The 27,422-nt window shown below is 44.4% G+C and overlaps 1 protein-coding gene across 1 annotated transcript in view; it reads right to left on the minus strand.

The window, feature by feature from the left end:
• Window positions 1-27,422, minus strand: part of LOC115174068 (CUB and sushi domain-containing protein 3) — a gene marked incomplete in the record, with an annotated part of 716,433 nt that overhangs the window by 483,672 nt on the left and 205,339 nt on the right. Inside the window, 1 exon segment of the mRNA XM_029732731.1 lies at window positions 155-349. Coding sequence (XP_029588591.1) covers window positions 155-349 — 195 coding nt within the window.

Genomic DNA, 27,422 nt, shown 5'->3' on the forward strand with positions numbered 1-27,422 from the left:
CTCAAACACATTCGGACAAATCTTTCACACATCTGCCATACACACACCGTACCATCTCCACAGACACACTCCCAGCATGCAGCTGTCACCAACACTGTGTTACACACACATACACACACACACACACACACAGGGCCAGGGCATGGACACTCACCTCTGCAGATGGGCACAGGGAAGTCCCACACGGCGCCTTTCTCCGCGTTGGTGACACAGGTTAGCTGTGGGTGCCCGTCCAGGACGTACCCGGTCACACAGCTGTAGCGAATCTGGTCTCCCACGTTAAAGCGTGTCCCGACCAGGATGCCTTTGGGTGGAACCCCAGGGTTTCCACAGGCACTGATCTGCAGTTCTGACGGGGGGAACAGGGAAGAGGGAGACAGCTGTTATGCTTTGTTACTACATCTAAGACAGAGAATATGGAAGAGGGAGACAGCTGTTATGCTTTGTTACTACATCTAAGACAGAGAATATGGAAGAGGGAGACAGCCGTTATGATTTGTTACTACATCTAAGACAGAGAAAAGGGGAAGAGGGAGACAGCCGTTATGCTTTGTTACTACATCTAAGACAGAGAATATGGAAGAGGGAGACAGCTGTTATGCTTTGTTACTACATCTAAGACAGAGAATATGGAAGAGGGAGACAGCTGTTATGCTTTGTTACTACATCTAAGACAGAGAATATGGAAGAGGGAGACAGCTGTTATGCTTTGTTACTACATCTAAGACAGAGAACAGGGGAAGAGGGAGACAGCTGTTATGATTTGTTACAACATCTAAGACAGAGAATATGGAAGAGGGAGACAGCCGTTATGATTTGTTACAACATCTAAGACAGAGAATATGGAAGAGGGAGACAGCCGTTATGATTTGTTACAACATCTAAGACAGAGAATATGGAAGAGGGAGACAGCTGTTATGCTTTGTTACTACATCTAAGACAGAGAACAGGGGAAGAGGGAGACAGCCGTTATGATTTGTTACAACATCTAAGACAGAGAATATGGAAGAGGGAGACAGCCGTTATGATTTGTTACAACATCTAAGACAGAGAATATGGAAGAGGGAGACAGCCGTTATGATTTGTTACTACATCTAAGACAGAGAATAGGGAAGAGGGAGACAGCCGTTATGATTTGTTACAACATCTAAGACAGAAAAGAGGGAGGAGGGAGACAGCTGTTAAGTTAGTCATGACGTCAGGCATGTAAAGTAGCCCATTATGTAAGAAAATCATCCTGATTGGTTTTCTCTCTCTGCCTCTCTCTCTCTCCCCCCCCCCCCCCTCTCTCTCTCTCTCGCTCTCTCTCGCTCGCTCTCTCTTGCTCTCTCTCGCTCTCTCTCTCTCTCTCTCGCTCTGCCTCTCTCTCTTTCATTTCTAGAATTGTATTAAGAAATACAAATAGAAACTCAACTCAGCATCAAGACAGTCAGAAAACTTTAGCGCTCCCTCACCGCCAGTACATGCAGTTCAGCACTGCATTGCATTAACATGGAACTTGCCTGCGCATGTGGAGGTAAGGACACAGTGGTTGAGTTCAGCTTCATGCTGGGAGAGCAAGATAAGATAACCATATACTGGCTGAGGCATGTGCAGTATTTGAGTGAATGAAAGAGCCAAAAAGGAGAGAGAGGATGCTGTAACGGAGGAAAATATATAGTTGAGTGAAAAAGAGAGTCAGAGATAGAGAGATACAGAGAGAGAGAGAAAGATTGAGAACGAGTGAGTGAGAAAGATAGAAAGTGAGTGAGAGAGATAGATAGATAGATAGATAGATAGATAGATAGATAGATAGATAGATAGATAGATAGATAGATAGAGAGAAAAGAGAGAAAGATTGAGAACGAGTGAGTGAGAAAGATAGAAAGTGAGTGAGAGAGATAGATAGAGCTAGAGAAAGAGAGAAAGATTGAGAACGAGTGAGTCAGAAAGATAGAAAGTGAGTGAGAGAGATAGAAAGTGAGTGAGAGAGATAGATAGAGTGGGTGAAAAGAGAGAAAGATTGAGAACGAGTGAGTGAGAAAGATAGAAAGTGAGTGAGAGAGATAGATAGATAGAGCTAGAGAAAAGAGAGAAAGATTGAGAATGAGTGAGTGAGAAAGATAGAAAGTGAGTGAGAGAGATAGATAGAGTGGGTGAAAAGAGAGAAAGATTGAGAACGAGTGAGTGAGAAAGATAGAAAGTGAGTGAGAGAGATAGATAGATAGAGCTAGAGAAAAGAGAGAAAGATTGAGAACGAGTGAGTGAGAAAGATAGAAAGTGAGTGAGAGAGAGAGATAGATAGATAGATAGATAGATAGATAGATAGATAGATAGATAGATGATAGAGAGAAAAGAGAGAAAGATTGAGAACGAGTGAGTGAGAAAGATAGAAAGTGAGTGAGAGAGATAGATAGAGCTAGAGAAAGAGAGAAAGATTGAGAACGAGTGAGTCAGAAAGATTGAAAGTGAGTGAGAGAGATAGATAGAGCTAGAGAAAGAGAGAAAGATTGAGAACGAGTGAGTCAGAAAGATAGAAAGTGAGTGAGAGAGATAGAAAGTGAGTGAGAGAGATAGATAGAGTCGGTGAAAAGAGAGAAAGATTGAGAACGAGTGAGTGAGAAAGATAGAAAGTGAGTGAGAGAGATAGATAGATAGAGCTAGAGAAAAGAGAGAAAGATTGAGAATGAGTGAGTGAGAAAGATAGAAAGTGAGTGAGAGAGATAGATAGAGTGGGTGAAAAGAGAGAAAGATTGAGAACGAGTGAGTGAGAAAGATAGAAAGTGAGTGAGAGAGATAGATAGATAGATAGAGCGGGAGAAAAGAGAGAAAGATTGAGAACGAGTGAGTGAGAAAGATAGAAAGTGAGTGAGAGAGATAGAAAGTGAGTGAGAGAGAGAGATAGATAGAGAGAGAAAAAAGAGAGAAAGATTGAGAACGAGTGAGTCAGAAAGATAGAAAGTGAGTGAGAGAGAGAGATAGAAAGTGAGTGAGAGAGAGAGATAGATAGAGTGGGTGAAAAGAGAGAAAGATTGAGAACGAGTGAGTGAGAAAGATAGAAAGTGAGTGAGAGAGATAGATAGATAGATAGATAGATAGATAGATAGAGCGGGAGAAAAGAGAGAAAGGGCCACAACAGAAGACCATTAAAAGTGTAGCCATCCCATCACTGGTTACTCCCCTTGTATTCCAACCATAGAGTGTGTCAACCAGCCAACTAATGCTCAGGCAAACTGTTCTCAGTGGATTCACTGGAGAATGACTGGTAAAAGTGTGTCTGTCCACGGATGGAGTATATTATCTTCAAATCATTCAGAGCATATTTATTCCTCTGGTCCGTGGTTTAGAGCAAGGCTTTGGGGCAAAGGGGAAGTGTGTCAGGCTACCAGGGGGATGGAAGATCTAACCGCTACATAGTCTACTGTAGATTAGTCTTTTTATGTAACACACACACACACACACACACACACACACACACACACACACACACACACACACACGTTCTTGTACGTGCACACACAAATGTTCTTGTACACACAGACACACACAGACACACACACACACACGTTCTTGTACGCACACACACACACACACACACACATACATACACACACACTGCAGACACGCTCAGCTAGCTGAGGGACACACATGAGGTTACGAATACGCATGTCTGCAGGTATCAGTCAACTTTGTTCATTTAAAACTGCTAATTACCTGGGTGCTGATGTTGTAAAATAGCCTGAATGAAAACAGAGTCATTGGGCTGACAGCCAGTGTGTGTCTCTTCCCTTTAACAACGGGAGATCCTCATCAGTCCCATAGATCTAGAGAGCGGGTGTGTGTGTGTGTGTGTGCGTGTGTGTGTCGGTGTGTGTGTGTGTGTGTGCGTGTGTGTGTCGGTGTGTGTGCGTGTGTGTGTCGGTGTGTGTGTGTGTGTGTCGGTGTGTGTGCGTGTGTGTGTCGGTGTATGTGCGTGTGTTGGCTTGGGTGGTGGATAGGCTCAAGAGCTCATGGGCAGGAGATAATGATTGAACACACTTTCCCTCCTATTGTGACCTCTGACCTCTGTTTTATCAGAATGACTACCACTAGCTAGGTTTCCATCAAATTGGCGACATATTTCCATGTGAATATTCAAAACTGCATAAAAACAATATGCGTATTTCCCCATCAGAGATGTGTTTCCATCAAATTGACTTGTTGTGGACAAAAGGCTTTACGTGATGACGTAGTGCACATAAAAATATATTTTGCAGTGAAATTCCCATGTACCGAATACATTTTTTAAGTTGAATGGGTTTCCATTGCTTTTACCGTTCTACTGTTGGTTTTCTCACAAAAATACTCTGGTTTTGGCACGTGGCTTTAGTCAACAGCTGCAGGAGAGATTATTATGGACAAAATATTTGTCAAACGGCAGCCAAGCATCAATGATAATGTCACCAGAACAAGACCCTCAGTATTTATTGGAAAGGAGCATTTTTTTTTCACCTTTATTTAACCAGGTAAGCTAGTTGAGAACATGTTCTCATTTACAAGTGCGACCTGGCCAAGATAAAGCAAAGCACTTCGACAGAAACAACAACACAGAGTTACATGGAATAAACAAGCGTACAGTCAACACTATAAAAAGAAAAAGTTGATATAAAGCGTGTGCAAATGGCATGAGGAGGTAAGGCAATAAATAGGCCATAGTAGCAAAGTAATTACAATTTAGAAGATTAACACTGGAGTGATAGATGAGCAGATGATGATGAGCAGAGGATGGTGTGTAAGTAGTGATACTGGTGTGCAAAAGAGCAGCAAAGTAAATAAAAACAATATGGGGATGAGGTAGGTAGATTGGGTGGGCTATTTACAGATGGACTATGTACAGCTGCTCAGATAGCTGAAGTTTAAAGTTAGTGAGGGAAATGTAAGTCTCCAGCTTCAGCGATTTTTGCAAATCGTTTCAGTCACTGGCAGCAGAGAACTGGAAGGAAAGGTGGCCAAAGGAGGTGTTGGCTTTGGGGATGACCAGTGAGAGCATGAAGCTCTTCATCTTGCACATTCACCACCCTGTGAAGTTCATCATAACTTATTTTATGTGTAGCCTAATAAACTGCATGGTTTTCCGACAAGTCGTAGAGGGAAGACCACACAACATGTCATTGTGTGACTCCAAGTTTATTCCGATACGATGGTTCCACCGACATCTCTCGCATAATTCATTTTGGCGATACAAAAATATCTCATCTTGTCTAGCCTATTTTCTTTTGTTGACATTTGGAAAGTTTACCGACAAATGTTCTGTTTCCATTAGGCCTGTTGTGACATTTTCTATCAAAAAGGTGGGATGGAAACCTGGTTATTGTCTACTAGGATTATTGATATCATGGTTCTGAATGACTACCATTGTCTACTAGGATTATTGATATCATGGTTCTGAATGACTACCATTGTCTACTAGGATTATTGATATCATGGTTCAGCAGAACATGGACAAGAACCCTGTGAAGGCTAACAGTTAGTCATTGTTTTGATAGAGCCATAGGTCCATGGGAGTCACAGGGATATCAATGGAGAAAAAAAAGATACTGACACAAAGAGAGAGAGAGAGAGAGAGAGAGACCTACCTGGAGGTGACTGCATTCCCTCCCCCATATGCCCCCCTAGACACAACTACCACAACATAACCAAAAACAGTGGGTCACAACGCCTGGAGCTCTGTCACACGCTAGGCATGTACAAAGTCAATGATAGGCTTCGAGGGGACTCTTGCGGTAGGTACGCCAATATGTCATCTCTTGGCAGTAGTACTGTAGACTACTTTATCACTGACCTCAACCCAGAGTCTCTCAGAGCGTTCACAGTCAGCCCACTGACACCCCTATAAGACCACAGCAAAATCACAGTCTACGGTACTTGAACAGAGCAATACTCAATCATGAGGCATCAAAGCCAAAGGAACTGAATAATATTAAGAAATACTATAGAATGAAGGAAAGTAGTGTGGAAACTTACCGAAAAACAATTAGGCAACAACAAATTCAATTCCCTTTAGACAACTTCCTGGACACTGTGATAGTGAAGGTGTAAACTTGGCAGTATAAAACCTAAACAGTTTGACCTCTCAGCTTCCCTATCAAATCAAAAACATTTAAGCAGAAAACCTAAGAATATTAACTAAAATGACAAATTGTTTGATGAAGAATGCAAAAATCTAAGACAGACATTGAGAAAACTATCCAACCAAAAACATAGAGGCCCAGAAAACATGAGTCTACGCCTTCACTATGGTGAATCACTAAAACAATACAGAAATAGACTACGGAAAAAGAAAGAACAGCATGTCAGAAATCAGCTCAATGTAATGGAAGAATTCATAGAATTTAACCAATTCAGAGAAATTTGGAAAAAACGAAACAAACAAAAAAACACAGTTATATCTTTCCAAAACGGAGATACATAGATAAACAACTTCTCCAATCTTTTTGGCCCCATAACAAATAACAAAACAGCAGATCATTAACAGCAGACTCGTACATTTCCTCAGCGAAAACAACATACTGAGCAAATGTCAAATTGGCTTTTTACCAAATTAGTGTACAACAGATCACTTATTCACCCTGCACACCCTAATTGATAAACAAACAAACAAACAAACTACAGCAATGGCAAAGTTTCCTCATGGTTTGTTGATTTCAAAAAAGCTTTTGACTCAATTTGAGTCTGCTATAGAAATTCATGGAAAGTGGTGTTGGGGGAAAAACATATAAAATTATAAAATGCAAACAACAAATGTGCAGTTAAAATTGGCAAAAAACACACACATTTCTTTCCAAACGGCCGTGGAGTCAGACAGGGACGCAGCTTAAGCCCCACCCTCTTCAACATACAGAACAAGTCAAAAAATTGGACACACCTACTCATTCAAGGGTTTTTCTTTATTTTACTATTTTCTACATTGTAGAATAATAGTGAAGACATCAAAACTATGAAATAAAACATATGGAATCATGTAGTAACCAAAAAAAGTGTTAAACAAATCAAAATATGTTTCATATTTGAGATTCTTCAAAGCAGCCACCCTTTGATTTGATGACAGCTTTGCTCACTCTTGGCATTGTCTCAACCAGCTTCATGAGGTAGTCACCTGGAATGCATTTCAATTAAAAGGTGTGCCTTCTTAAAAGTTAATTTGTGGAATTTCTTTCCTTCTTAATGTGTTTGGGCCAGTTAGTTGTGTTGTGACAAGGTAGGGGGGTATACAGAAGATAGCCCTATTTGATAAAGTTCATATTATGGCAAGAACAGCTAAAATAAGCAAAGATAAATGACAGTCCATCAATATTTAAGACATGTAGGTCAGTCAATCTGGAAAATGTCAAGGACTTTGAAAGTTTCTTAAAGTGCAGTCGCAAAAACCATCAAGTGCTATGATGAAACTGGCTCTCATGAGGACCGCCACAGGAAAGGAAGACCCAGAGTTACCTCTGCTGCAAAGGATAAGTTGATTAGAGTTACCAGACTCAGAAATTGCAGCCAAAATAAATTATTCTCAGAGTTCAAGTAACAGACACATTTCAACATCAACTGTTCAGAGGAGACTGTTTTAATCAGGCCTTCATGGTTGAATTGCTTCAAAGAAACTACTACAAAATGACACCAATAAGAAGAAGAGTCTTGGAAATCTGTCCTTTTGTCTGATGAGTCCAAATTTGAGATTTGTGGTTCCATCCACCGTGTCTTTGTGAGACGCAGAGTAAGTGAATGGATGATCTCTGCATATGTGCTTCCAACCATGAAGCATGGAGGAGGAGAAGTGAGGGTATGGGGGTGCTTTGCTGGTGACACTGTCTGTGATTTATTTAGAATTCAAAGCACACGCAACCAGCATGGCTACCATAGCATGCAGCGATACGCCCTCCCATTTGGTTTGCGCTTAGTGGGACAATAATTTGTTTTTCAACAGGACAATGATCCAACACCCCTACAGGCTGTGTAAGGAGTATTTGACCAAGAAGGAGAGTGATGGAGTACTGCATCAGACTACCTGGCCTCCACAATCACTCGACCTTAACCCAATTGAGATGGTTTGTGATGAGTGAAGGATAAGCAGCCAACAAGTGCTCAGAATATGTGTGCACTCCTTCAAGACTGTTGTAAAATCATTCCAGGTGAAGCTGGTTGAGAGAATGCCAAGAGTGTGCAAAGCTGTCATCAAGGCAAAGGGTGGCTACTTTGAAGAATCTAAAATCTCAAATATATTTTGATTTGTTAAACACTTTTTTTGGTTACTACATGATTCCTTATGTGTTATTTCATAGTTTTGATGTCTTCACTATTATTGAACAATGTAGAAAATAGTACAAATAAAGAAAAACCCTTGAATGAGTAGGTGTGTCCAAACTTTTGACTGGTACTGTATATATCAATGAATTCGCGAGGGCACTAGAACAGTCTGCAGTACCCGGCCTCACCCTACAAGAATCTGAAGTCAAATGTATACTGTTTGCTAATGATCTGGTGCTTCTGTCCCCAACCAAGGAGGGCCTACAGCAGCACCTAGATCTTCTGGAAAGATTCTGCAAGACTTTGGCCCTGACAGTAAATCTCAGTAAGACAAAAATAATGGGATTCCAAAAAAGGTCCAGTTGCCAGGACCACAAATACAAATTAGATACCGTTGCCCTAGAGCACACAGAAAACTATACATACCTCGGCCTACACATCTGCTCCGCAGGTAACTTCCATAAAGCTGTGAATGATCTGAGAGACCCAAGAAGGGCATTCTATGCCATCAAAAATAACATAAAATTTGACATACTAATTAGGATCTGGCTAAAAATACTTGAATCAGTTATAGAACGCATTGCTCTGGTTGTGAGGTCTGGGGTCCGCTCACCAACCAAGAATTCACAAAATGGGACAAACACAAAATTGAGACTCTACATTCAGAATTCTGCAAGAACATCCTCCATGTATAACGTAGAACACCAAATAATGCATGTAGAGCAGAGTTACCTGCTAATTATCAAAATCCCCAAAAGATCTCTTAAATTCTACAACGACCTAAAAGGAAGCGATTCCCAAACCTTCCTTAACAAAGCCATCACCTACAGAGAGATGAACCAGTAGAAGAGTCCCCTAAGCAAGCTGGTCCTGGGGCTCTGTTCACAAACACAAACAGATCCCACAGAGCCCCAGGACAGCAACACAATTAGACCCAACCAAATCATGAGAAAACAAAAAGATAATTACTTGGAAAGAATTAACAAAAAAACTGAGCAAACTGGAATGCTATTTGGCCCTAAACAGAGAGTACACAGTGGCAGAATACCTGACCACTGTGACTGACCCAAACTTAAGGAAAGCTTTGACTATGTACAGACATAGTGAGCAGAGCCTTGCTATTGAGAGAGGATGCCGTAGGCAGACCTGGCTCTCAAGAGAAGTCAGGCTGTGTGCAAACTGCCCACAAAATGAGGTGGAAACTGAGCTGCACTTCCTAACCTCCTGCCAAATGTATGACATATTAGAGACACATATTTCCCTCAGATTACACAGATCTACAAAGAATTTGAAAACAAATCCAATTTTGATAAACTCCCATATTTATTGGGTGAAATTTCACTTTCTTTGGTAATGTCAACATATTTTTTGCATGCCAATAATAAAGTCCTTTGAATTTAATTGAATTTTGAAAGAGAGCTAGAGAGAGAGAGCGAGAGAGAGATCAAGAGAGAGAGCTAGAGAGAGCAAGAGCGCAAGAGAGAGAGAGAGAAAGAGAGAGAGAGAGAGCAAGAGAGAGAGAGCTAGAGAGAGCTAGAGAGAGAGAGAGCAAGAGAGAGCAAGAGAGAGAGCAAGAGAGAGAGATAGAGAGAGAGAGAGAGAGAGAGCGAGAGAGAGCGCAAGAGAGAGAGAAAGAGAAAGCAAGAGAGAGAGAGAGCTAGAGAGAGAGAGGGAGTATATTTCACTTTTGTTTATTATCTAGTTCACTTGCTTTGGCAATGTTAACATATGTTTCCTATGCCAATAAAGCCCTTAAACTGAATTGAATTGAGAGTGAGAGATTTGTGACCTGTTGCCACAACAAAAGTGCAACCAGTGAAGAACAAACAGCATTGTAAATACAACCCATATTTATGTTTATTTATTTTCCCTCTTGTACTTTAACTATTTGCACATCGTTACAACAATATATATAGACATAATGACATTTGAAATGTCTCTATTCCTTTGGAACTTTTGTGAGTGTAATGTTTACTGTTAATTTTTATTGTTTATTTTTCACTTTTGTTTTTTATCTATTTCACTTACTTTGGCAATGTAAACATATCATTCCCATGCCAATAAAGCCCTTAAATTGAAAATTGAAATTGAGAGAGAACAAAGGAGCCTGAAATCTTGGACCGTGAACAAGCGTACAGTCCTCCTCTAGCTCTGTGAACAAGTTAGTGATGCAGTTAGTTCCTTTAATCCACCATAGAAAAACCAAACACTTGAAGAAAAACTTCAGGTGTGATTCAGTAAAGGTCACACATTTCCACTGTAATCTGGGTAGATAAACTAGCGTGACAAACAGACGTGCCTGAGAACTTCAACAACGGCCCTGCCTCACCTCTAACTACTCACTGTGTGTGTGTGTGTGTGTGTGACAGAGAGATGTGACTCAGAGCTATTTAAATTAGAAGAAATACAGTTGTCTTTGTTTTTATTATATAAAATACTGTATGTCCCTGAAAATGTGCTTAATATGTACACTACCGGTCAAACGTTTTAGAACACCTACTCATTCAAGTGTTTTTCTTTATTATTACTATTTTCTACATTGTAGAATAATAGTAAAGACATCAAAACTATGAAATAACACTTATGGAATCATGTAGTAACCAAAAAAGTATTAAACAACTCAAAATATATGTTATATTTGAGATTCTTCAAATAGCCACCCCTTGCCTTGATGACAGCTTTGCACACTCTTGGCATTCTCTCAACAAGCTTCACCTGGAAAAGCTTTTCCAACAGTCTTGAAAGAGTTCCCACATGCTGAGCACTTGTTGGGTGCTTTTCCTTCACTCTGCGGTCTGACTCATCCCAAACCATCTCAATTTGTTTGAGGTCAGAGGATTGTGGAGGCCAGGTCATCTGATGCAGCACTCCATCACTCTCCTTCTTGGTAAAATAGCCCTTACACAGCCTGGAGGTGTGTTGGGTCATTGTCTTGTTGAAAAAAAAAGTATAGTCCGACTAAGCCCAAACCAGATGGGATGGCGTATCGCTTCAGAATGCTGTGGTAACCATGCTGGTTAAGTGTGCTTTGAATTGTAAAAAATCACAGACAGTGTCACCAGCAAAGCACCCCCACACCATAACACCTCCTCCTCCATGCTTCACGGTGGGAAATACACATGCAGGGATCATCCGTTCACCCACACCGCTTCTCACAAAGACACAGCGATTGAAATCAAAAATCTAGACAGATTTCCACCGGTCTAATGTCCATTGCTCGTGTTTCTTGGTCCAAGCAAATCTCTTCTTCTTAATGGTGTCCTTTAGTAGTGGTTTCTTTGCAGCAAATTGACCATGAAGGCCTGATTCACACAGTCTCCTCTGAACAGTTGATGTTGAGATGTGTGTGTTACTTGAACTCTGTGAAGCATTTATTTAGGCTGCAATTTCTGAGGCTGGTAACTCTCATGAACTTATCCTCTGCAGCACAAGTAACTCTGGGTCTTCCATTTCTGTGGCGGTCCTCATGAGAGCCAGTTTCATCATAGTGCTTGGTGGTTTTTGCTACTGCACTTGAAAAACTTTCAAAGTTCTTGAGATTTTCCGGATTAACTGACCTTTGTGTCTTAAAGTAATGATGGAATGTCATTTCTCTTTGCTTATTTGTGCTGTTCTTGCAATAATATGGACTTGGCATTTTACCAAATTCTGTATACCCCCCTACCTTGTCACAACACAACTGTTTGGCTCAAATGCATTAAGTGGGAAAAAATCCACAAATTAACTTTTAAGAAGGCACACCTGTTAATTTAAATGCATTCCAGGTGACTACCTCACGAATCTGGTTGAGAGAATACCAAGAGTGTGCAAAGCTGTCATCAAGGCAAAGGGTGGCTATTTGAAGAATCTCAAATATTCAATATATTTTGATTTGTTAAACACTTTTTTGGTTACTACATGATTCCATATGTGTTATTTCATAGTTTTGATGTCTTCACTGTTATTCTACAATGTAGAAAATAGTAAAATAAAGAAAAACCCTTGAATGAGCAGGTGTTCTAAAACGTTTGACCGGTAGTGTATATTTACATTTTGATGAGTGTTGGGGGACTGTCCGTTCTAGCATGAGGAAGTAAGGAGACGTTTCCACTAGTTACCCCAACTACAAAGTCAAAATTGGCTATATTGTAAAAATTCATGAAAACAAACAATTAGCTTTTTGTTCTGAATTTAAGGTTAGGGTTAGGCATAAGGTTAGCAGTGTGGTAATGGTGAGGGTTAAGGTTAGGATTAAGGTTAGGGCTAACGTTACGTTTTAGGTTCAAAATCACATTTTAAAAAGAGAAAATAGTAACGCCCTAACCTTCTCTATCACTATACCCGTGGGCTGCCTGGGAGTCACTGAAAAGCAAAATGTATGTGAAGCAACTTGCCAAACCGCTGAAGCTTGCTAAAATTGAGAATTTACGGGAAAAGTCCACTGTAGTTTCATCTCCTAGACCTAGAGTTCATATCTCCAAATGTAAAATTAATGAGGACACCGAGATTCAGTGAGCTTTCAGCCAAGGTAGAAAACACGATGTAGAGATGTATCATCTATGGCAGAACTATTCATGTGAATACTGCCTCCAGCGAAAAGCAAAGTTTTCTTTACATTAAGAACCGGACACTTTTAGAGCTCAACCCAGAGAAGGAGAAGTTTGGGCCTGAACTACTCAGCACTTTGAAAATTGTAAACTACCAGAAATGTTTGCCTTTAAACGACCATATTATTGTCAGAATTGTCCATGAAATGTACTAAGACAAAACCATAAAGTACATTCAAGCCTATTTCAGCATTTCATGCATTGCTCGTTGACATTTCGGCAACGGCGGAAGGAATCAAAAGGGACCTTGGATTAAAGCAACGGTCAAGCAGTAATAATCATTGTAAAACAAAGACCTTCATGGTGCCCATGGTGTTCTAAAAAGGCAAATCAGACAACTTTCTCCTGCTTTCTTGACTGGCCTGCCTGGCCTGCCTGCCTTGTCCTACTGGGCAAAATCAGATTAAATCAACATTGTTTCCATGTCATTTCAACCCCAAAATCCAATGTAATAACGTTGAATAAACGTGAGAAAACTGATTGGATTTGCAAAAAAATCATCAGCGTAAGGAAATTCCATATTTTCTTGACCCAATGTTTATTAAGCTAAATCCAATGTTTATTAAGCTAAATCCAATGTTTATTAAGCTAAATCCAATGTTTATTAAGCTAAATCCAATGTTTATTAAGCTAAATCCAATGACATGGGGACAGTTTTTGTTGATTTCACGATAAATTCAGGCTAGATGACAACTCAACCAAATGGAAATCAAAACTAGATGTTGAACTGACGTCTGCCCAGTGGGGGCATGGCTACAGTAGCTGGAGTGCCAGAGATTCAACCTTGGGGTTGATTGTGTTTCGAAGCGAGTTGGAGCTTTAGCAGCCAAATTACCCTCCATTCTCTGGAGTATGCTTATCTGAAGAGTGCTAGCTCCAACCTCCTGGTAATCCATCTCCATCTTACTGCCACAGTTCTACTATCTGACAGGCCGATAGGCGGCCAGTAGACCCAGGACTTGGCCAGGACTCTCCCTCCGCCTGCGGTGACATAGAGGCTATTTTCCTCAATATTCCGTCCGGTCCAGACTGCTGGCTAATACAAGGTCTATTGATTGCATTTGTAAACTTGGATGTACTTTGGAGTGCGTTTTCGTAAAACCCTTAACGTGTTCCAGAGAGGTTTTAGCTGCTTTGCGGTTCTGACTGCTCCGCTGCAGTCTTGGCAACCACCCAACCAAAGAATGAGAGAAGAAAAATAATGGAAACAATGTCCAACTACAGATTAAACTAAAATCTGGAATAAGTAATTGGATGCATCCCAAAGTACACAATAGGGACTAGGGTGCCATTTGGGATGCTAGAAGCAGTCTACTGTATGTATGTAAAATATGCTCAGATTGAGATATGAACCCTCCAGAAACAATGAGGCATAGTATTCTGTAGAATCCCAGGATCTAAAGAAGACATACAAGAGAACATGATCTTTCGGAGTGCGGTACAGGACATACAATATGACCAGGAATACGTCAAAATCCGTTAGGTATGGTTGTAAAGATATTGGCCTGTCACCCTTACAATTCAATAAGGCTTCACTTTGAATAATGCAAGCTGTAAAATATAGCATACATTTGAGATAAAGGACATCTGGAAACAGGAGTGTAATAATAGTATATGACTGACGTTTAACTCCAGTGATTTATGTGGGACACAATGACTCTCCCCGCTGTAGTCTGAAATGGAATGCCCAGTGCATCCTGGGAAGCATGAGAAGCCAAGAAAGGAGGACACCAGAGGCAAGGCAACACAAACCTAGTCCCAAACCTAGTCCACTAGACTATTTTCTTTCCAACCCAGTCTGGGCTACGGTGTTAACATTTGCATTTTCATTCTGTTGCACACACAATCCTTGGGCTCTTCACACAATCCTTGGGCTCTCTCCCTAACGCTGTATCCCCAGTTAGAGGGTACCTCCATCTCTCCCTCCCTCCCTGTCTCCCCAGTCAGAGGGTACCCCTATCTCTCTCTAACCCTGTCTCCTCAGTCAGAGGGTACCTCTATATCTCTCTAACCCTGTCTCCCCAGTCAGAGGGTACCCCTATCTCTCCCTCCCTCCCTGTCTCCCCAGTCAGAGGGTACCCCCATCTCTCCCTTCCTCTCTGTCTCCCCAGTCAGAGGGTACCTCCATCTCTCCCTCCCTCCCTGTCTCCCCAGTCAGAGGGTACCCCTATATCTCTCTAACCCCATCTCCCCAGTCAGAGGGTACCCCCATCTCTCTCTAACCCCGTCTCCCCAGTCAGAGGGTACCCCCATCTCTCTCTAACCCTGTCTCCCCAGTCAGAGGGTACCCCTATCTCTCTCTAACCCCGTCTCCCCAGTCAGAGGGTACCCCTATCTCTCCCTCCCTCCCTGTCTCCCAAGTCTGAGGTTACCCCCATCTCTCCCTTCCTCCCTGTCTCCCCAGTCAGTGGGTACCCCTATCTCTCTCTAACCCCGTCTCCCCAGTCAGAGGGTACCCCTATCTCTCCCTCCCTCCCTGTCTCCCAAGTCTGAGGGTACCCCCATCTCTCCCTTCCTCTCTGTCTCCCCAGTCAGAGGGTACCCCTATCTCTCCCTCCCTCCCTGTCTCCCAAGTCTGAGGGTACCCCCATCTCTCCCTTCCTCTCTGTCTCCCCAGTCAGAGGGTACCCCTATCTCTCCCTCCCTCCCTGTCTCCCAAGTCTGAGGGTACCCCCATCTCTCCCTTCCTCCCTGTCTCCCAAGTCTGAGGGTACCCCCAACTCTCCCTTCCTCCCTGTCTCCCCAGTCAGAGGGTACCCCTATCTCTCCTTCCCTCCCTGTCTCCCAAGTCTGAGGGTACCCCCATCTCTCCCTTCCTCTCTGTCTCCCCAGTCAGAGGGTACCCCCATCTCTCCCTTCCTCCCTGTCTCCCCAGTCAGAGGGTGCCCCTATCTCTCTCTAACCCTGTCTCCCCAGTCAGAGGGTACCCCCATCTCTCTCTAACCCTGTCTCCCCAGTCAGAGGGTGCCCCCATCTCTCCCTTCCTCACTGTCTCCCCAGTCAGAGGGTACCCCTATCTCTCTCTAACCCTGTCTCCCTAGTCAGAGGGTGCCCCCATCTCTCCCTCCCTCCCTGTCTCCCCAGTCAGAGGGTACCCCTATATCTCTCTAACCCCGTCTCCCCAGTCAGAGGGTACCCCCATCTCTCTCTAACCCTGTCTCCCCAGTCAGAGGGTACCCCTATCTCTCTCTAACCCTGTCTCCCCAGTCAGAGGGTACCCCTATCTCTCCCTCCCTGCCTGTCTCCCCAGTCAGAGGGTACCCCCATCTCTCCCTTCCTCTCTGTCTCCCCAGTCAGAGGGTACCCCTATCTCTCCCTCCCTCCCTGTCTCCCCAGTCAGAGGGTACCCCTATCTCTCTCTAACCCTGTCTCCTCAGTCAGAGGATACCTCCATCTCTCCCTCCCTCCCTGTCTCCCCAGTCAGAGGGTGCCCCTATCTCTCTCTAACCCCGTCTCCCCAGTCAGAGGGTACCCCCATCTCCCCCTTCCTCCCTGTCTCCCCAGTCAGAGGGTACGTCCATCTCTCCCTCCCTCCCTGTCTCCCCAGTCAGAGGGTACCCAAATATCTCTCTAACCCCGTCTCCCCAGTCAGAGGGTACCCCCATCTCTCTCTAACCCTGTCTCCCAAGTCAGAGGGTACCCCCATCTCTCTCTAACCCTGTCTCCCCAGTCAGAGGGTACCCCCATCTCTCTCTAACCCTGTCTCCCCAGTCAGAGGGTACCTCCATCTCTCCCTCCCTCCCTGTCTCCCCAGTCAGAGGGTACCCCCATCTCTCTCTAACCCTGTCTCCTCAGTCAGAGGGTACCCCCATCTCTCTCTAACCCTGTCTCCCCAGTCAGAGGGTGCCCCCATCTCTCCCTCCCTCCCTGTCTCCCCAGTCAGAGGGTACCCCTATATCTCTCTAACCCCGTCTCCCCAGTCAGAGGGTACCCCTATATCTCTCTAACCCTGTCTCCCCAGTTAGAGGGTACCCCCATCTCTCTCTAACCCTGTCTCCCCAGTCAGAGGGTACCCCTATCTCTCTCTAACCCTGTCTCCCCAGTCAGAGGGTGCCCCTATCTCTCCCTTCCTCCCTGTCTCCCCAGTCAGAGGGTACCCCCATCTCTCCCTTCCTCTCTGTCTCCCCAGTCAGAGGGTACCCCTATCTCTCCCTCCCTCCCTGTCTCCCCAGTCAGAGGGTACCCCTATCTCTCTCTAACCCTGTCTCCTCAGTCAGAGGGTACCTCCATCTCTCCCTCCCTCCCTGTCTCCCCAGTCAGAGGGTGCCCCTATCTCTCTCTAACCCCGTCTCCCCAGTCAGAGGGTACCCCCATCTCTCCCTTCCTCCCTGTCTCCCCAGTCAGAGGGTACCTCCATCTCTCCCTCCCTCCCTGTCTCCCCAGTCAGAGGGTACCCCCATCTCTCTCTAACCCTGTCTCCCCAGTCAGAGGGTACCTCCATCTCTCCCTCCCTCCCTGTCTCCCCAGTCAGAGGGTACCCCCATCTCTCTCTAACCCTGTCTCCTCAGTCAGAGGGTACCCCCATCTCTCTCTAACCCTGTCTCCCCAGTCAGAGGGTGCCCCCATCTCTCCCTCCCTCCCTGTCTCCCCAGTCAGAGGGTACCCCTATATCTCTCTAACCCCGTCTCCCCAGTCAGAGGGTACCCCTATATCTCTCTAACTCTGTCTCCCCAGTTAGAGGGTACCCCCATCTCTCTCTAACCCTGTCTCCCCAGTCAGAGGGTACCCCTATCTCTCTCTAACCCTGTCTCCCCAGTCAGAGGGTACCCCTATCTCTCCCTTCCTCCCTGTCTCCCCAGTCAGAGGGTACCCCCATCTCTCCCTTCCTCTCTGTCTCCCCAGTCAGAGGGTACCCCTATCTCTCCCTCCCTCCCTGTCTCCCCAGTCAGAGGGTACCCCTATCTCTCTCTAACCCTGTCTCCTCAGTCAGAGGGTACCTCCATCTCTCCCTCCCTCCCTGTCTCCCCAGTCAGAGGGTGCCCCTATCTCTCTCTAACCCCGTCTCCCCAGTCAGAGGGTACCCCCATCTCTCCCTTCCTCCCTGTCTCCCCAGTCAGAGGGTACCTCCATCTCTCCCTCCCTCCCTGTCTCCCCAGGCAGAGGGTACCCCTATATCTCTCTAACCCCGTCTCCCCAGTCAGAGGGTACCCCCATCTCTCTCTAACCCTGTCTCCCCAGTCAGAGGGTACCCCCATCTCTCTCTAACCCTGTCTCCCCAGTCAGAGGGTACCCCCATCTCTCTCTAACCCTGTCTCCCCAGTCAGAGGGTACCTCCATCTCTCCCTCCCTCCCTGTCTCCCCAGTCAGAGGGTACCCCTATATCTCTCTAACCCCGTCTCCCCAGTCAGAGGGTACCCCTATATCTCTCTAACCCTGTCTCTCCAGTCAGAGGGTACCCCCATCTTTCTCTAACCCTGTCTCCCCAGTAAGAGGGTACCCCCATCTCTCCCTTCCTCCCTGTCTCCCCAGTCAGAGGGTACCCCTATATCTCTCTAACCCTGTCTCTCCAGTCAGAGGGTACCCCCATCTCTCCCTTCCTCCCTGTCTCCCCAGTCAGAGGGTACCCCCATCTCTCCCTCCCTCCCTGTCTCCCCAGTCAGGGTGGACCCCCATCAAACCAAATCAAATCAAAGTTTATTTGTCACGTGCACCAAATACAACAGGTGTAGACCTTACAGTGAAATTCTTACTTACAAGCCCAAACCAACAGTGCAATTTTTAAGTAAAAAATAGGTATTAGGTAAACAATAGATAAGTAAAGAAACAAAAAAATGCAAATAGTCCGGGTAGCCATTTGATTACCTGTTCAGGAGTCTTATGGCTTGGGGGTAAAAGCTGTTGAGAAGCCTTTTGGTCTCAGACTTGGCACTCCGGTACCACTTGCCATGAGGTAGCATAGAGAACAGTCTATGACTGGGGTGGCTAGGGTCTTTGACAATTTTTAGGGCCTTCTTCTGATACTGCCTGGTGTAGAGGTCCTGGATGGCAGGTAGCTTAGCCCCAGTGATGTACTGGGCTGTACGCTCTACCCTCTGTACTGCCTTGCGGTCAGAGTCCGAGCAGTTGCCGAACCAGGCAGTGATGCAACCAGTCAGGATGCTCCCGATGTTGCAGCTGTAGAATACTTTGAGGATCTGAGGACACATGCCAAATCTTTTCAGTTTCTGTCTTGGTGTGTTTTGACCATTCTAGTTTGTTGGTGATGTGGACACCAAGGAACTTGAAGCTCTCAACCTGCTCCACTACAGCCCCGTCGATGAGAATGGGGGCGTGCTCGGTCCTCCTTTTCCTGTAGTCCACAATCATCTCCTTAGTCTTGGTTATGTTGAGGGAGAGGTTGTTATTCTGGCACCACCCCGGTCAGGTCTCTGACCTCCTCCCTATAGGCTGTCTCGTCATTGTCGGTGATCAGGCCTACCACTGTTGTGTCGTTTGCAAACTTAATGATGGTGTTGGAGTCGTGCCTGGCCATGCAGTCGTGGGTGAACAGAGAGTACAGGAGGGGACTGGGCACGCACCCCTGAGGGGCTCCAGTGTTGAGGATGTGAGTGCTACGGGTCTGTAGTCATTTAGGCAGGTTACCTTAGTGTTCTTGGGCACAGGGACTATGGTGGTCTGCTTGAAACATGTTGGTATTACAGACTCAATCAGGGACATGTTGAAAATGTCATTTAAGACACCTGCCAGTTGGTCAGCACATTCCCGGAGCTCACGTCCTGGTAATCCGTCTGGCCTTGCGGCCTAGTGAATGTTGACCTGTTTAAAGGTCCATCTCTCCTACCTCCCCATCTTCCTAGTCAGAGGAGACCTCCATCTCTCTCTAACCCCATCTCCCCAGTCAGAGGGGACCTCCATCTCTCTCTAACCCCATCTCCCCAGTCAGAGGGGACCTCCATCTCTCTCTAACCCCATCTCCCCAGTCAGAGGGGACCTCCATCTCTCTCTAACCCCATCTCCCTAGTCAGAGGGGACCTCCATCTCTCTCTAACCCCATCTCCCCAGTCAGAGGGGACCTCCATCTCTCTCTAACCCCATCTCCCCAGTCAGAGGGGACCTCCATATCTCTCTAACCCCATCTCCCTAGTCAGAGGGGACCTCCATCTCTCTCTAACCCCGTCTCCTGTCAGAGGGGACCTCCATTTCTCTCTAACCCCATCTCCCCAGTCAGAGGGGACCTCCATCTCTCTCTAACCCCATCTCCCTAGTCAGAGGGGACCTCCATCTCTCTCTAACCCCGTCTCCAGTCAGAGGGGACCTCCATCTCTCTCTAACCCCATCTCCCTAGTCAGAGGGGACCTCCATCTCTCTCTAACCCCATCTCCCTAGTCAGAGGGGACCTCCATCTCTCTCTAACCCCGTCTCAGGTCAGAGGGGACCTCCATCTCTCTCTAACCCCATCTCCCTAGTCAGAGGGGACCTCCATCTCTCTCTAACCCCGTCTCCAGTCAGAGGGGACCTCCATCTCTCTCTAACCCCATCTCCCCAGTCAGAGGGGACCTCCATTTCTCTCTAACCCCATCTCCCTAGTCAGAGAGGACCTCCATCTCTCTCTAACCCCGTCTCCAGTCAGAGGGGACCCCCATCTCTCTCTAACCCCATCTCCCTAGTCAGAGGGGACCTCCATCTCTCTCTAACCCCATCTCCCTAGTCAGAGGTGACCTCCATCTCTCTCTAACCCCGTCTCCAGTCAGAGGGGACCTCCATCTCTCTCTAACCCTGTCTCCCTAGTCAGAGGGGACCTCCATCTCTCTCTAACCCCATCTCCCCAGTCAGAGGGGACCTCCATCTCTCTCTAACCCCATCTCCCTAGTCAGAGGGGACCTCCATCTCTCTCTAACCCCATCTCCCCAGTCAGAGGGGACCTCCATCTCTCTCTAACCCCATCTCCCCAGTCAGAGGGGACCTCCATCTCTCTCTAACCCCGTCTCCTGTCAGAGGGGACCTCCATCTCTCTCTAACCCCATCTCCCCAGTCAGAGGGGACCTCCATCTCTCTCTAACCCCATCTCCCTAGTCAGAGGGGACCTCCATCTTTCTCTAACCCCGTCTCCAGTCAGAGGGGACCTCCATCTCTCTCTAACCCCATCTCCCTAGTCAGAGGGGACCTCCATCTCTCTCTAACCCCATCTCCCTAGTCAGAGGGGACCTCCATCTCTCTCTAACCCCGTCTCCAGTCAGAGGGGACCTCCATCTCTCTCTAACCCCATCTCCCTAGTCAGAGGGGACCTCCATCTCTCTCTAACCCCGTCTCCAGTCAGAGGGGACCTCCATCTCTCTCTAACCCCATCTCCCCAGTCAGAGGGGACCTCCATTTCTCTCTAACCCCATCTCCCTAGTCAGAGGGGACCTCCATCTCTCTCTAACCCCGTCTCCAGTCAGAGGGGACCCCCATCTCTCTCTAACCCCATCTCCCTAGTCAGAGGGGACCTCCATCTCTCTCTAACCCCATCTCCCTAGTCAGAGGTGACCTCCATCTCTCTCTAACCCCGTCTCCAGTCAGAGGGGACCTCCATCTCTCTCTAACCCTGTCTCCCTAGTCAGAGGGGACCCCCATCTCTCTCTAACCCCATCTCCTCAGTCCGAGGGGAACCACATATCTCCTACCTCCCTGCAAACTTGACACTGCAAACTGGGAGATTGGAAAGAAGAAGAAGAAGCACTTTGAGTTTTCCCCCCCAAAAAACAAGTCTGTTGTGAATTTGGTATTTTCTTGTTGACTCATATATTGAGGTAATAGTAAATATGCTCTGAAAAAAGCAGATCCCTATCCACACTATACCCTATATAATGCACTATTTTTAACCAGAGCCCTATGGGCCCTGGTCAAAAGCAATGTATCACATAGGGAATAGGGTTCCATTTGAGATGCAGTCTACTATAGTTGACAATGTATCATCCTCTGCTGTCCTCTGGTAGGGTTGTAATGTTTTTTGAAATAACTAGTGCTGAGCGATTAATGATTTTTTTCTAGGTCAGTTTGTTCTCGGTTAGATTAAAAAAAAATAATAACGGTTTTCGATTTCAAAATGAAATAATGACATTAAAATATATATTTGCATTTTTTATGGATATTCCAAAGCCAAAAATAGTGAACATTCAATTGCCAAAACATTGAAAATATAACATTTTCTGTCAGGTTGACATAGTCTAGCCTGCTCCCGCTCTCCCTGTCTGGCGCTCGAGGACGACAGGCTGCCCTTCATTACGCACATTGCTCACCATCATTACGTGCATCTGCGCAATACTGGACTCACCTGGACCCCATTACTTTGTTGATTACCCCCTCTATATCTGTTCCCTGTGTCAGCATTGATGTCGTTATTTTTCCCCTGTCTAGACGCTGTTCCTGTTCTCTTTCATGGCCGTTGTTTATTCAATGTTAATTCCCTGTACCTGCTTCTCATAGACATCAATAGAAAAATGGGAAAGTTTTATTAATTTTACTTTCTTTATTTTTATTTGATGTCTACCTAATTTGATGTCAACAGTGCTCAGGCAGTAGCATCCAGCCAGCCAGACAACGTTATCTCTGTACTCCCCATACTGTACTGTCTTTAGTCATCCTATTTAGCTAGCCTGGCTAAGCATGGTGCAGAGCTGTCTGACAAAGTCATTTTACTAGTTCTTCAAAGTAGATCAGGCATACTCCCAAGAACTGTGTCTATCCCTCTCTCTAGTCATTGTGTTGTGTACATTCCCCTCTTATGAGGTCTGTGTGTATCTAACCTATCGTAGCAGGCGTAAAAGTGTATCAATCTCTGTCTGAGCCGGGAAAAAAAGGAGCAATGGATTATGGTCATTGCAGTTAATTACCACGTTTCTGCGCTGAACTACGTTGAATATTTCCTTAATGAAAACTCCCTTCAGCCCCGCATCACAAATAGTTATTGAGTTGATTTCTCCCGTGAATTATTTGATTTCTCTCCAGAGAAACAGCATGCTGGACTCACAAAAAAAATGAAATAAATGAAATTCAAAATAATTGAACCGACCTCGGTCAATTAGTTGTTTAATAACCAAGAAAAAAACGAAATGTTGGTTAATCGCTCAGCACTAGAAATGACCTAATTTAGATCAATCTTACTGACTACAGTATTATACTACAATCTAGTTTCAGATAGGACTGGCACTGACAGAAAGAGTCAGATACAATGGCTGATATCAAACTAAAGGGTATCTCTCGAATGTCTAAGCATGATGGAATGGTACTTACACAGGACACATTGTTTAGTTGCTGTGCCTGTATGTGTGTGTGTGTGTGTGTGTGTGTGTGTGTGTGTGTGTGTGTGTGTGTGTGTGTGTGTGTGTGTGTGTGTGTGTGTGTGCGTACATGTGTGTATGCTAATGCTCTTGGTTGTTCTGAATTGGTTCCCTGTGTACATGACCTGTATGAAACTACAGTATTTACACTCAACTCCTATCATTACAGCTAAAACCATAGCCTTACACACTGATCACTCAACTCCTATCACTACAGCTAAAAGCATCGCCTTACATACTCTGATCACTCAACTCCTATCATTACAGCTAAAACCACCGCCTTACACACTCTGATCACTCAACTCCTATAATTACAGCTAAAACCATCGCCTTTCACACTCTGATCACTCAACTCCTATAATTACAGCTAAAACCATCACCTTACACACTCTGATCACTCAACTCCTATCATTACAGCTAAAACCATCACCTTACACACTCTGATCACTCAACTCCTATCACTACAGCTAAAAGCATCGCCTTACATACTCTGATCACTCAACTCCTATCATTACAGCTAAAACCACCGCCTTACACACTCTGATCACTCAACTCCTATCACTACAAAAAAACCATCGCCTTACACACTCTGATCACAGGCTCTGTCAGATCCCACAACCTCAGGTACGGTCTGGGACTGGCTTTGTAAATGAACCTTGATAAAAGATGAAAGGGTGGAAAAATACATACATATTATTCTTCTCTTATCGTCCTTTCAACCAGGGCTAAAGCCTTAATGCCAAGCTAGCTTTCAGAAACTTTGATGAAGTTCTGACCCTGGTCCATAATGTCATCAGTGAGACCTAAAGATCACCACGAATGGTTGCTCTGGTATAGATGTCCTGGGCTGCCTGGGCTGAGCTGGGGCGGTGTTTGTGTGTGTGTGCGTGTATGTGTGTGTGTGTGTGTGGGCGTGCGTGCCTTATGTGTGGCTCGGTGTTTGCAGCCCTCCATGACTGCCACCTACCTACCTCTGTCACAGCACTTCCACTCCCTTTTGAATGTGATCAGAAACAAACTTTCGTCTCCACCCTTCACTTCTGTAGCCAAGGGTGTATTCATTAGCGCAAACCGTAGCAAATCAAAGCAAAACATTTTGCAACAGAAAACTTTTTGCAAGGAAAACTTGTGAAAACACCCAGGATGGCTGTTTGGTTTAGTGAAAACACACAGGATGGCTGTTTGGTTCTTATTGAAAACACACAGGATGGCTGTTTGGTTCTTATTGAAAACACACAGGATGGCTGTTTGATTCTTATTGAAAACACACAGGATGGCTGTTTGGTTCTTATTGAAAACACACAGGATGGCTGTTTGGTTCTTATTGAAAACACACAGGATGGCTGTTTGATTCTTATTGAAAACAAACAGGATGACTGTTTGATTCTTACTGAAAACACACAGGATGGCTGTTTGGTTCTTATTGAAAACACACAGAATGGCTGTTTGATTCTTATTGAAAACACACAGGATGGCTGTTTGGTTCTTATTGAAAACACACAGGATGGCTGTTTGGTTCTTATTGAAAACACACAGGATGGCTGTTAGGTTCTTATTGAAAACACACAGGATGGCTGTTTGGTTCGAATTGAAAACACACAGGATGTCTGTTTGGTTCTTATTGAAAACACACAGGATGTCTGTTTGGTTCTTATTGAAAACACACAGGATGGCTGTTTGGTTCTTATTGAAAACACACAGGATGGCTGTTTGGTTCTTATTGAAAACACACAGGATGTCTGTTTGGTTCTTATTGAAAACACACAGGATGTCTGTTTGGTTCTTATTGAAAACACACAGGATGTCTGTTTGGTTCTTATTGAAAACACACAGGATGGCCAGGGAAGCAGCACCATCAGGCATAGAACCTTCATTTCTCTGTCTAATTCTAAGGAGCCTTTCTTTTGTTTAACAATGCAAAGCTGTTTGATTGGCTGTAATGGCATAGCAACAAAATATAGTTTACTGTACCCAATAGTAAGACACCAAACATGAACAATGACTTTGTTTTGATGAGAACATATTGTTTTCTAGACAGTGGAGGAAAAGATGTAGGAGATTGGAGGTCTGTTATAGGGGAGGGTGAGAGTGAGACCAGACGTGTCCGGTCTATCCGACTAAGGCAATTACACAGATAATGGTCACACATGCTCGGCTATGATGCCTTAGATCTATCTCAGTGACCTGAGTGCCACTGACAGACTGCCGTCTCGTTAGACAGCGTCTTGACCTTGCTAGGAAAGGAGTGATGGAGGGAGGGAAGGATGGATGGAGGGAAGGAATACAGACACACCTCTTGGGTTGGAAATAATACTGCCAGAAGGCCAGTTTACACTGTCAGTATTCAAGCCCTGAATGTAAAAAAGACTAATCATAGAAAGACTGTAGAGACAGGAGGAAGACTAATCATAGACTACTGTAGAGACAGGAGGAAGTCTAATCATAGACTACTGTAGAGACAGGAGGAAGACTAATCATAGACTACTGTAGAGATAGGAGGAAGACTAATCATAGACTACGGTAGAGACAGGAGGAAGACTAATCATAGACTACTGTAGAGATAGGAGAAAGACTAATCATTGAAAGACTGTAGATACAGGAGGACGACTAATAATAGACCACGGTAGATACAGGAGGAAGACTAATCATAGACTACCATAGATACAGGAGGAATAATAATCATAGACTACTGTAGACACAGGAGGAAGACTAATCATAGACTACTGTAGATACAGGAGGAAGACTAATAAAATACTACTGTAGATACAGGAGGAAGACCAATCATAGACTACCATAGATACAGGAGGAAGACTAATCATAGACTACTGTAGAGACAGGAGGAAGACTAATCATAGAAAGACTGTAGAGACAGGAGGAGGACTAATCATAGACTATTGTAGAGATAGGAGAAAGACTAATTATAGACTACAGTAGAGACAGGAGGAAGACTAACCATAGACTACTGTAGAGACAGGAGGAAGATTAATCACAGACTATTGTAGAGATAGGAGGACGACTAATCATTGACTACTGTATAGACAGGAGAAAGACTAATCATAGACTATTGTAGAGACAGGAGGAAGACCAATCATAGACTACTGTAGAGACAGGAGGAATACTAATCATATACTACTATAGAGATAGGAGGAAAACTAATCATAGAAAGACTGAAGAGACAGGAGGAAGACTAATCATAGACTACTTGGAGACAGGAGGAAGACTAATCATAGACTATTGTAGAGATAGGAGGATGACTAATCATAGACTACTGTAGAGACAGGATTTAGACTAATCATAGACTATTGTAGAGATAGGAGGAAGACTAATTATAGACTACAGTAGTGACAGGAGGAAGACTAATCATAGACTATTGTAGAGATAAGAGGATGACTAATTATAGACTACAGTAGAGACAGGAGGAAGACTAATCATAGACTACTGTAGAGACAGGATTTAGACTAATCATAGACTATTGTAGAGACAGGATTTAGAATAATCATAGACTATTGTAGAGACAGGATTTAGACTAATCATAGACTATTGTAGAGACAGGATTTAGACTAATCATAGACTACTGCAGAGACAGGAGTAAGACTAATCACAGACTATTGTAGAGATAGGAGGACGACTAATCATAGACTACCATATATACAGGAGGAAGACTAATCAAACACTACTGTAGAAACAGGAGGAAGACTAATCATAGACTACAGTAGATATATGAGGATGACTAATCATTGAAAGAATGTAGATACAGGAGGAAGACTAATCATAGACTACAGTAGATATAGGAGGAAGACTAATCATTGAAAGACTGTAGATACAGGAGGAAGACTAATCATAGACTACTATATATACAGGAGGAAGAATAATCATAGACTACTGTAGATACAGGAGGACGACTAATCATAGACTACGGTAGATACAGGAGGAAGACTAATCATAGACTATTATAGAGACAGGAGGAAGACTAATCATAGACTACCATAGATGCAGGAGGAATACTAATCATAGACTACTGTAGACACAGGAGGAAGACTAATCATAGACTACTGTAGATACAGGAGGAAGACTAATAAAATACTACTGTAGATACAGGAGGAAGACCAATCATAGACTACGATAGATACAGGAGGAAGACGAATCATAGACTACTGTAGATACAGGGGGAAGATTCATTATAGAAAGACTGTTGAGACATGAGGATGACTAATCATAGTCTACTGTAGAGACAGGAGGAAGACTAATCATAGAAAGACTGTAGAGACAGGAGGAAGACTAATCATAGACTACAGTAGAGACAGGAGGAAGACTAATTATAGAC

Source organism: Salmo trutta, chromosome 34 (assembly GCF_901001165.1).
Source record: "Salmo trutta chromosome 34, fSalTru1.1, whole genome shotgun sequence".
NCBI classification, from domain to species: domain Eukaryota; kingdom Metazoa; phylum Chordata; class Actinopteri; order Salmoniformes; family Salmonidae; genus Salmo; species Salmo trutta.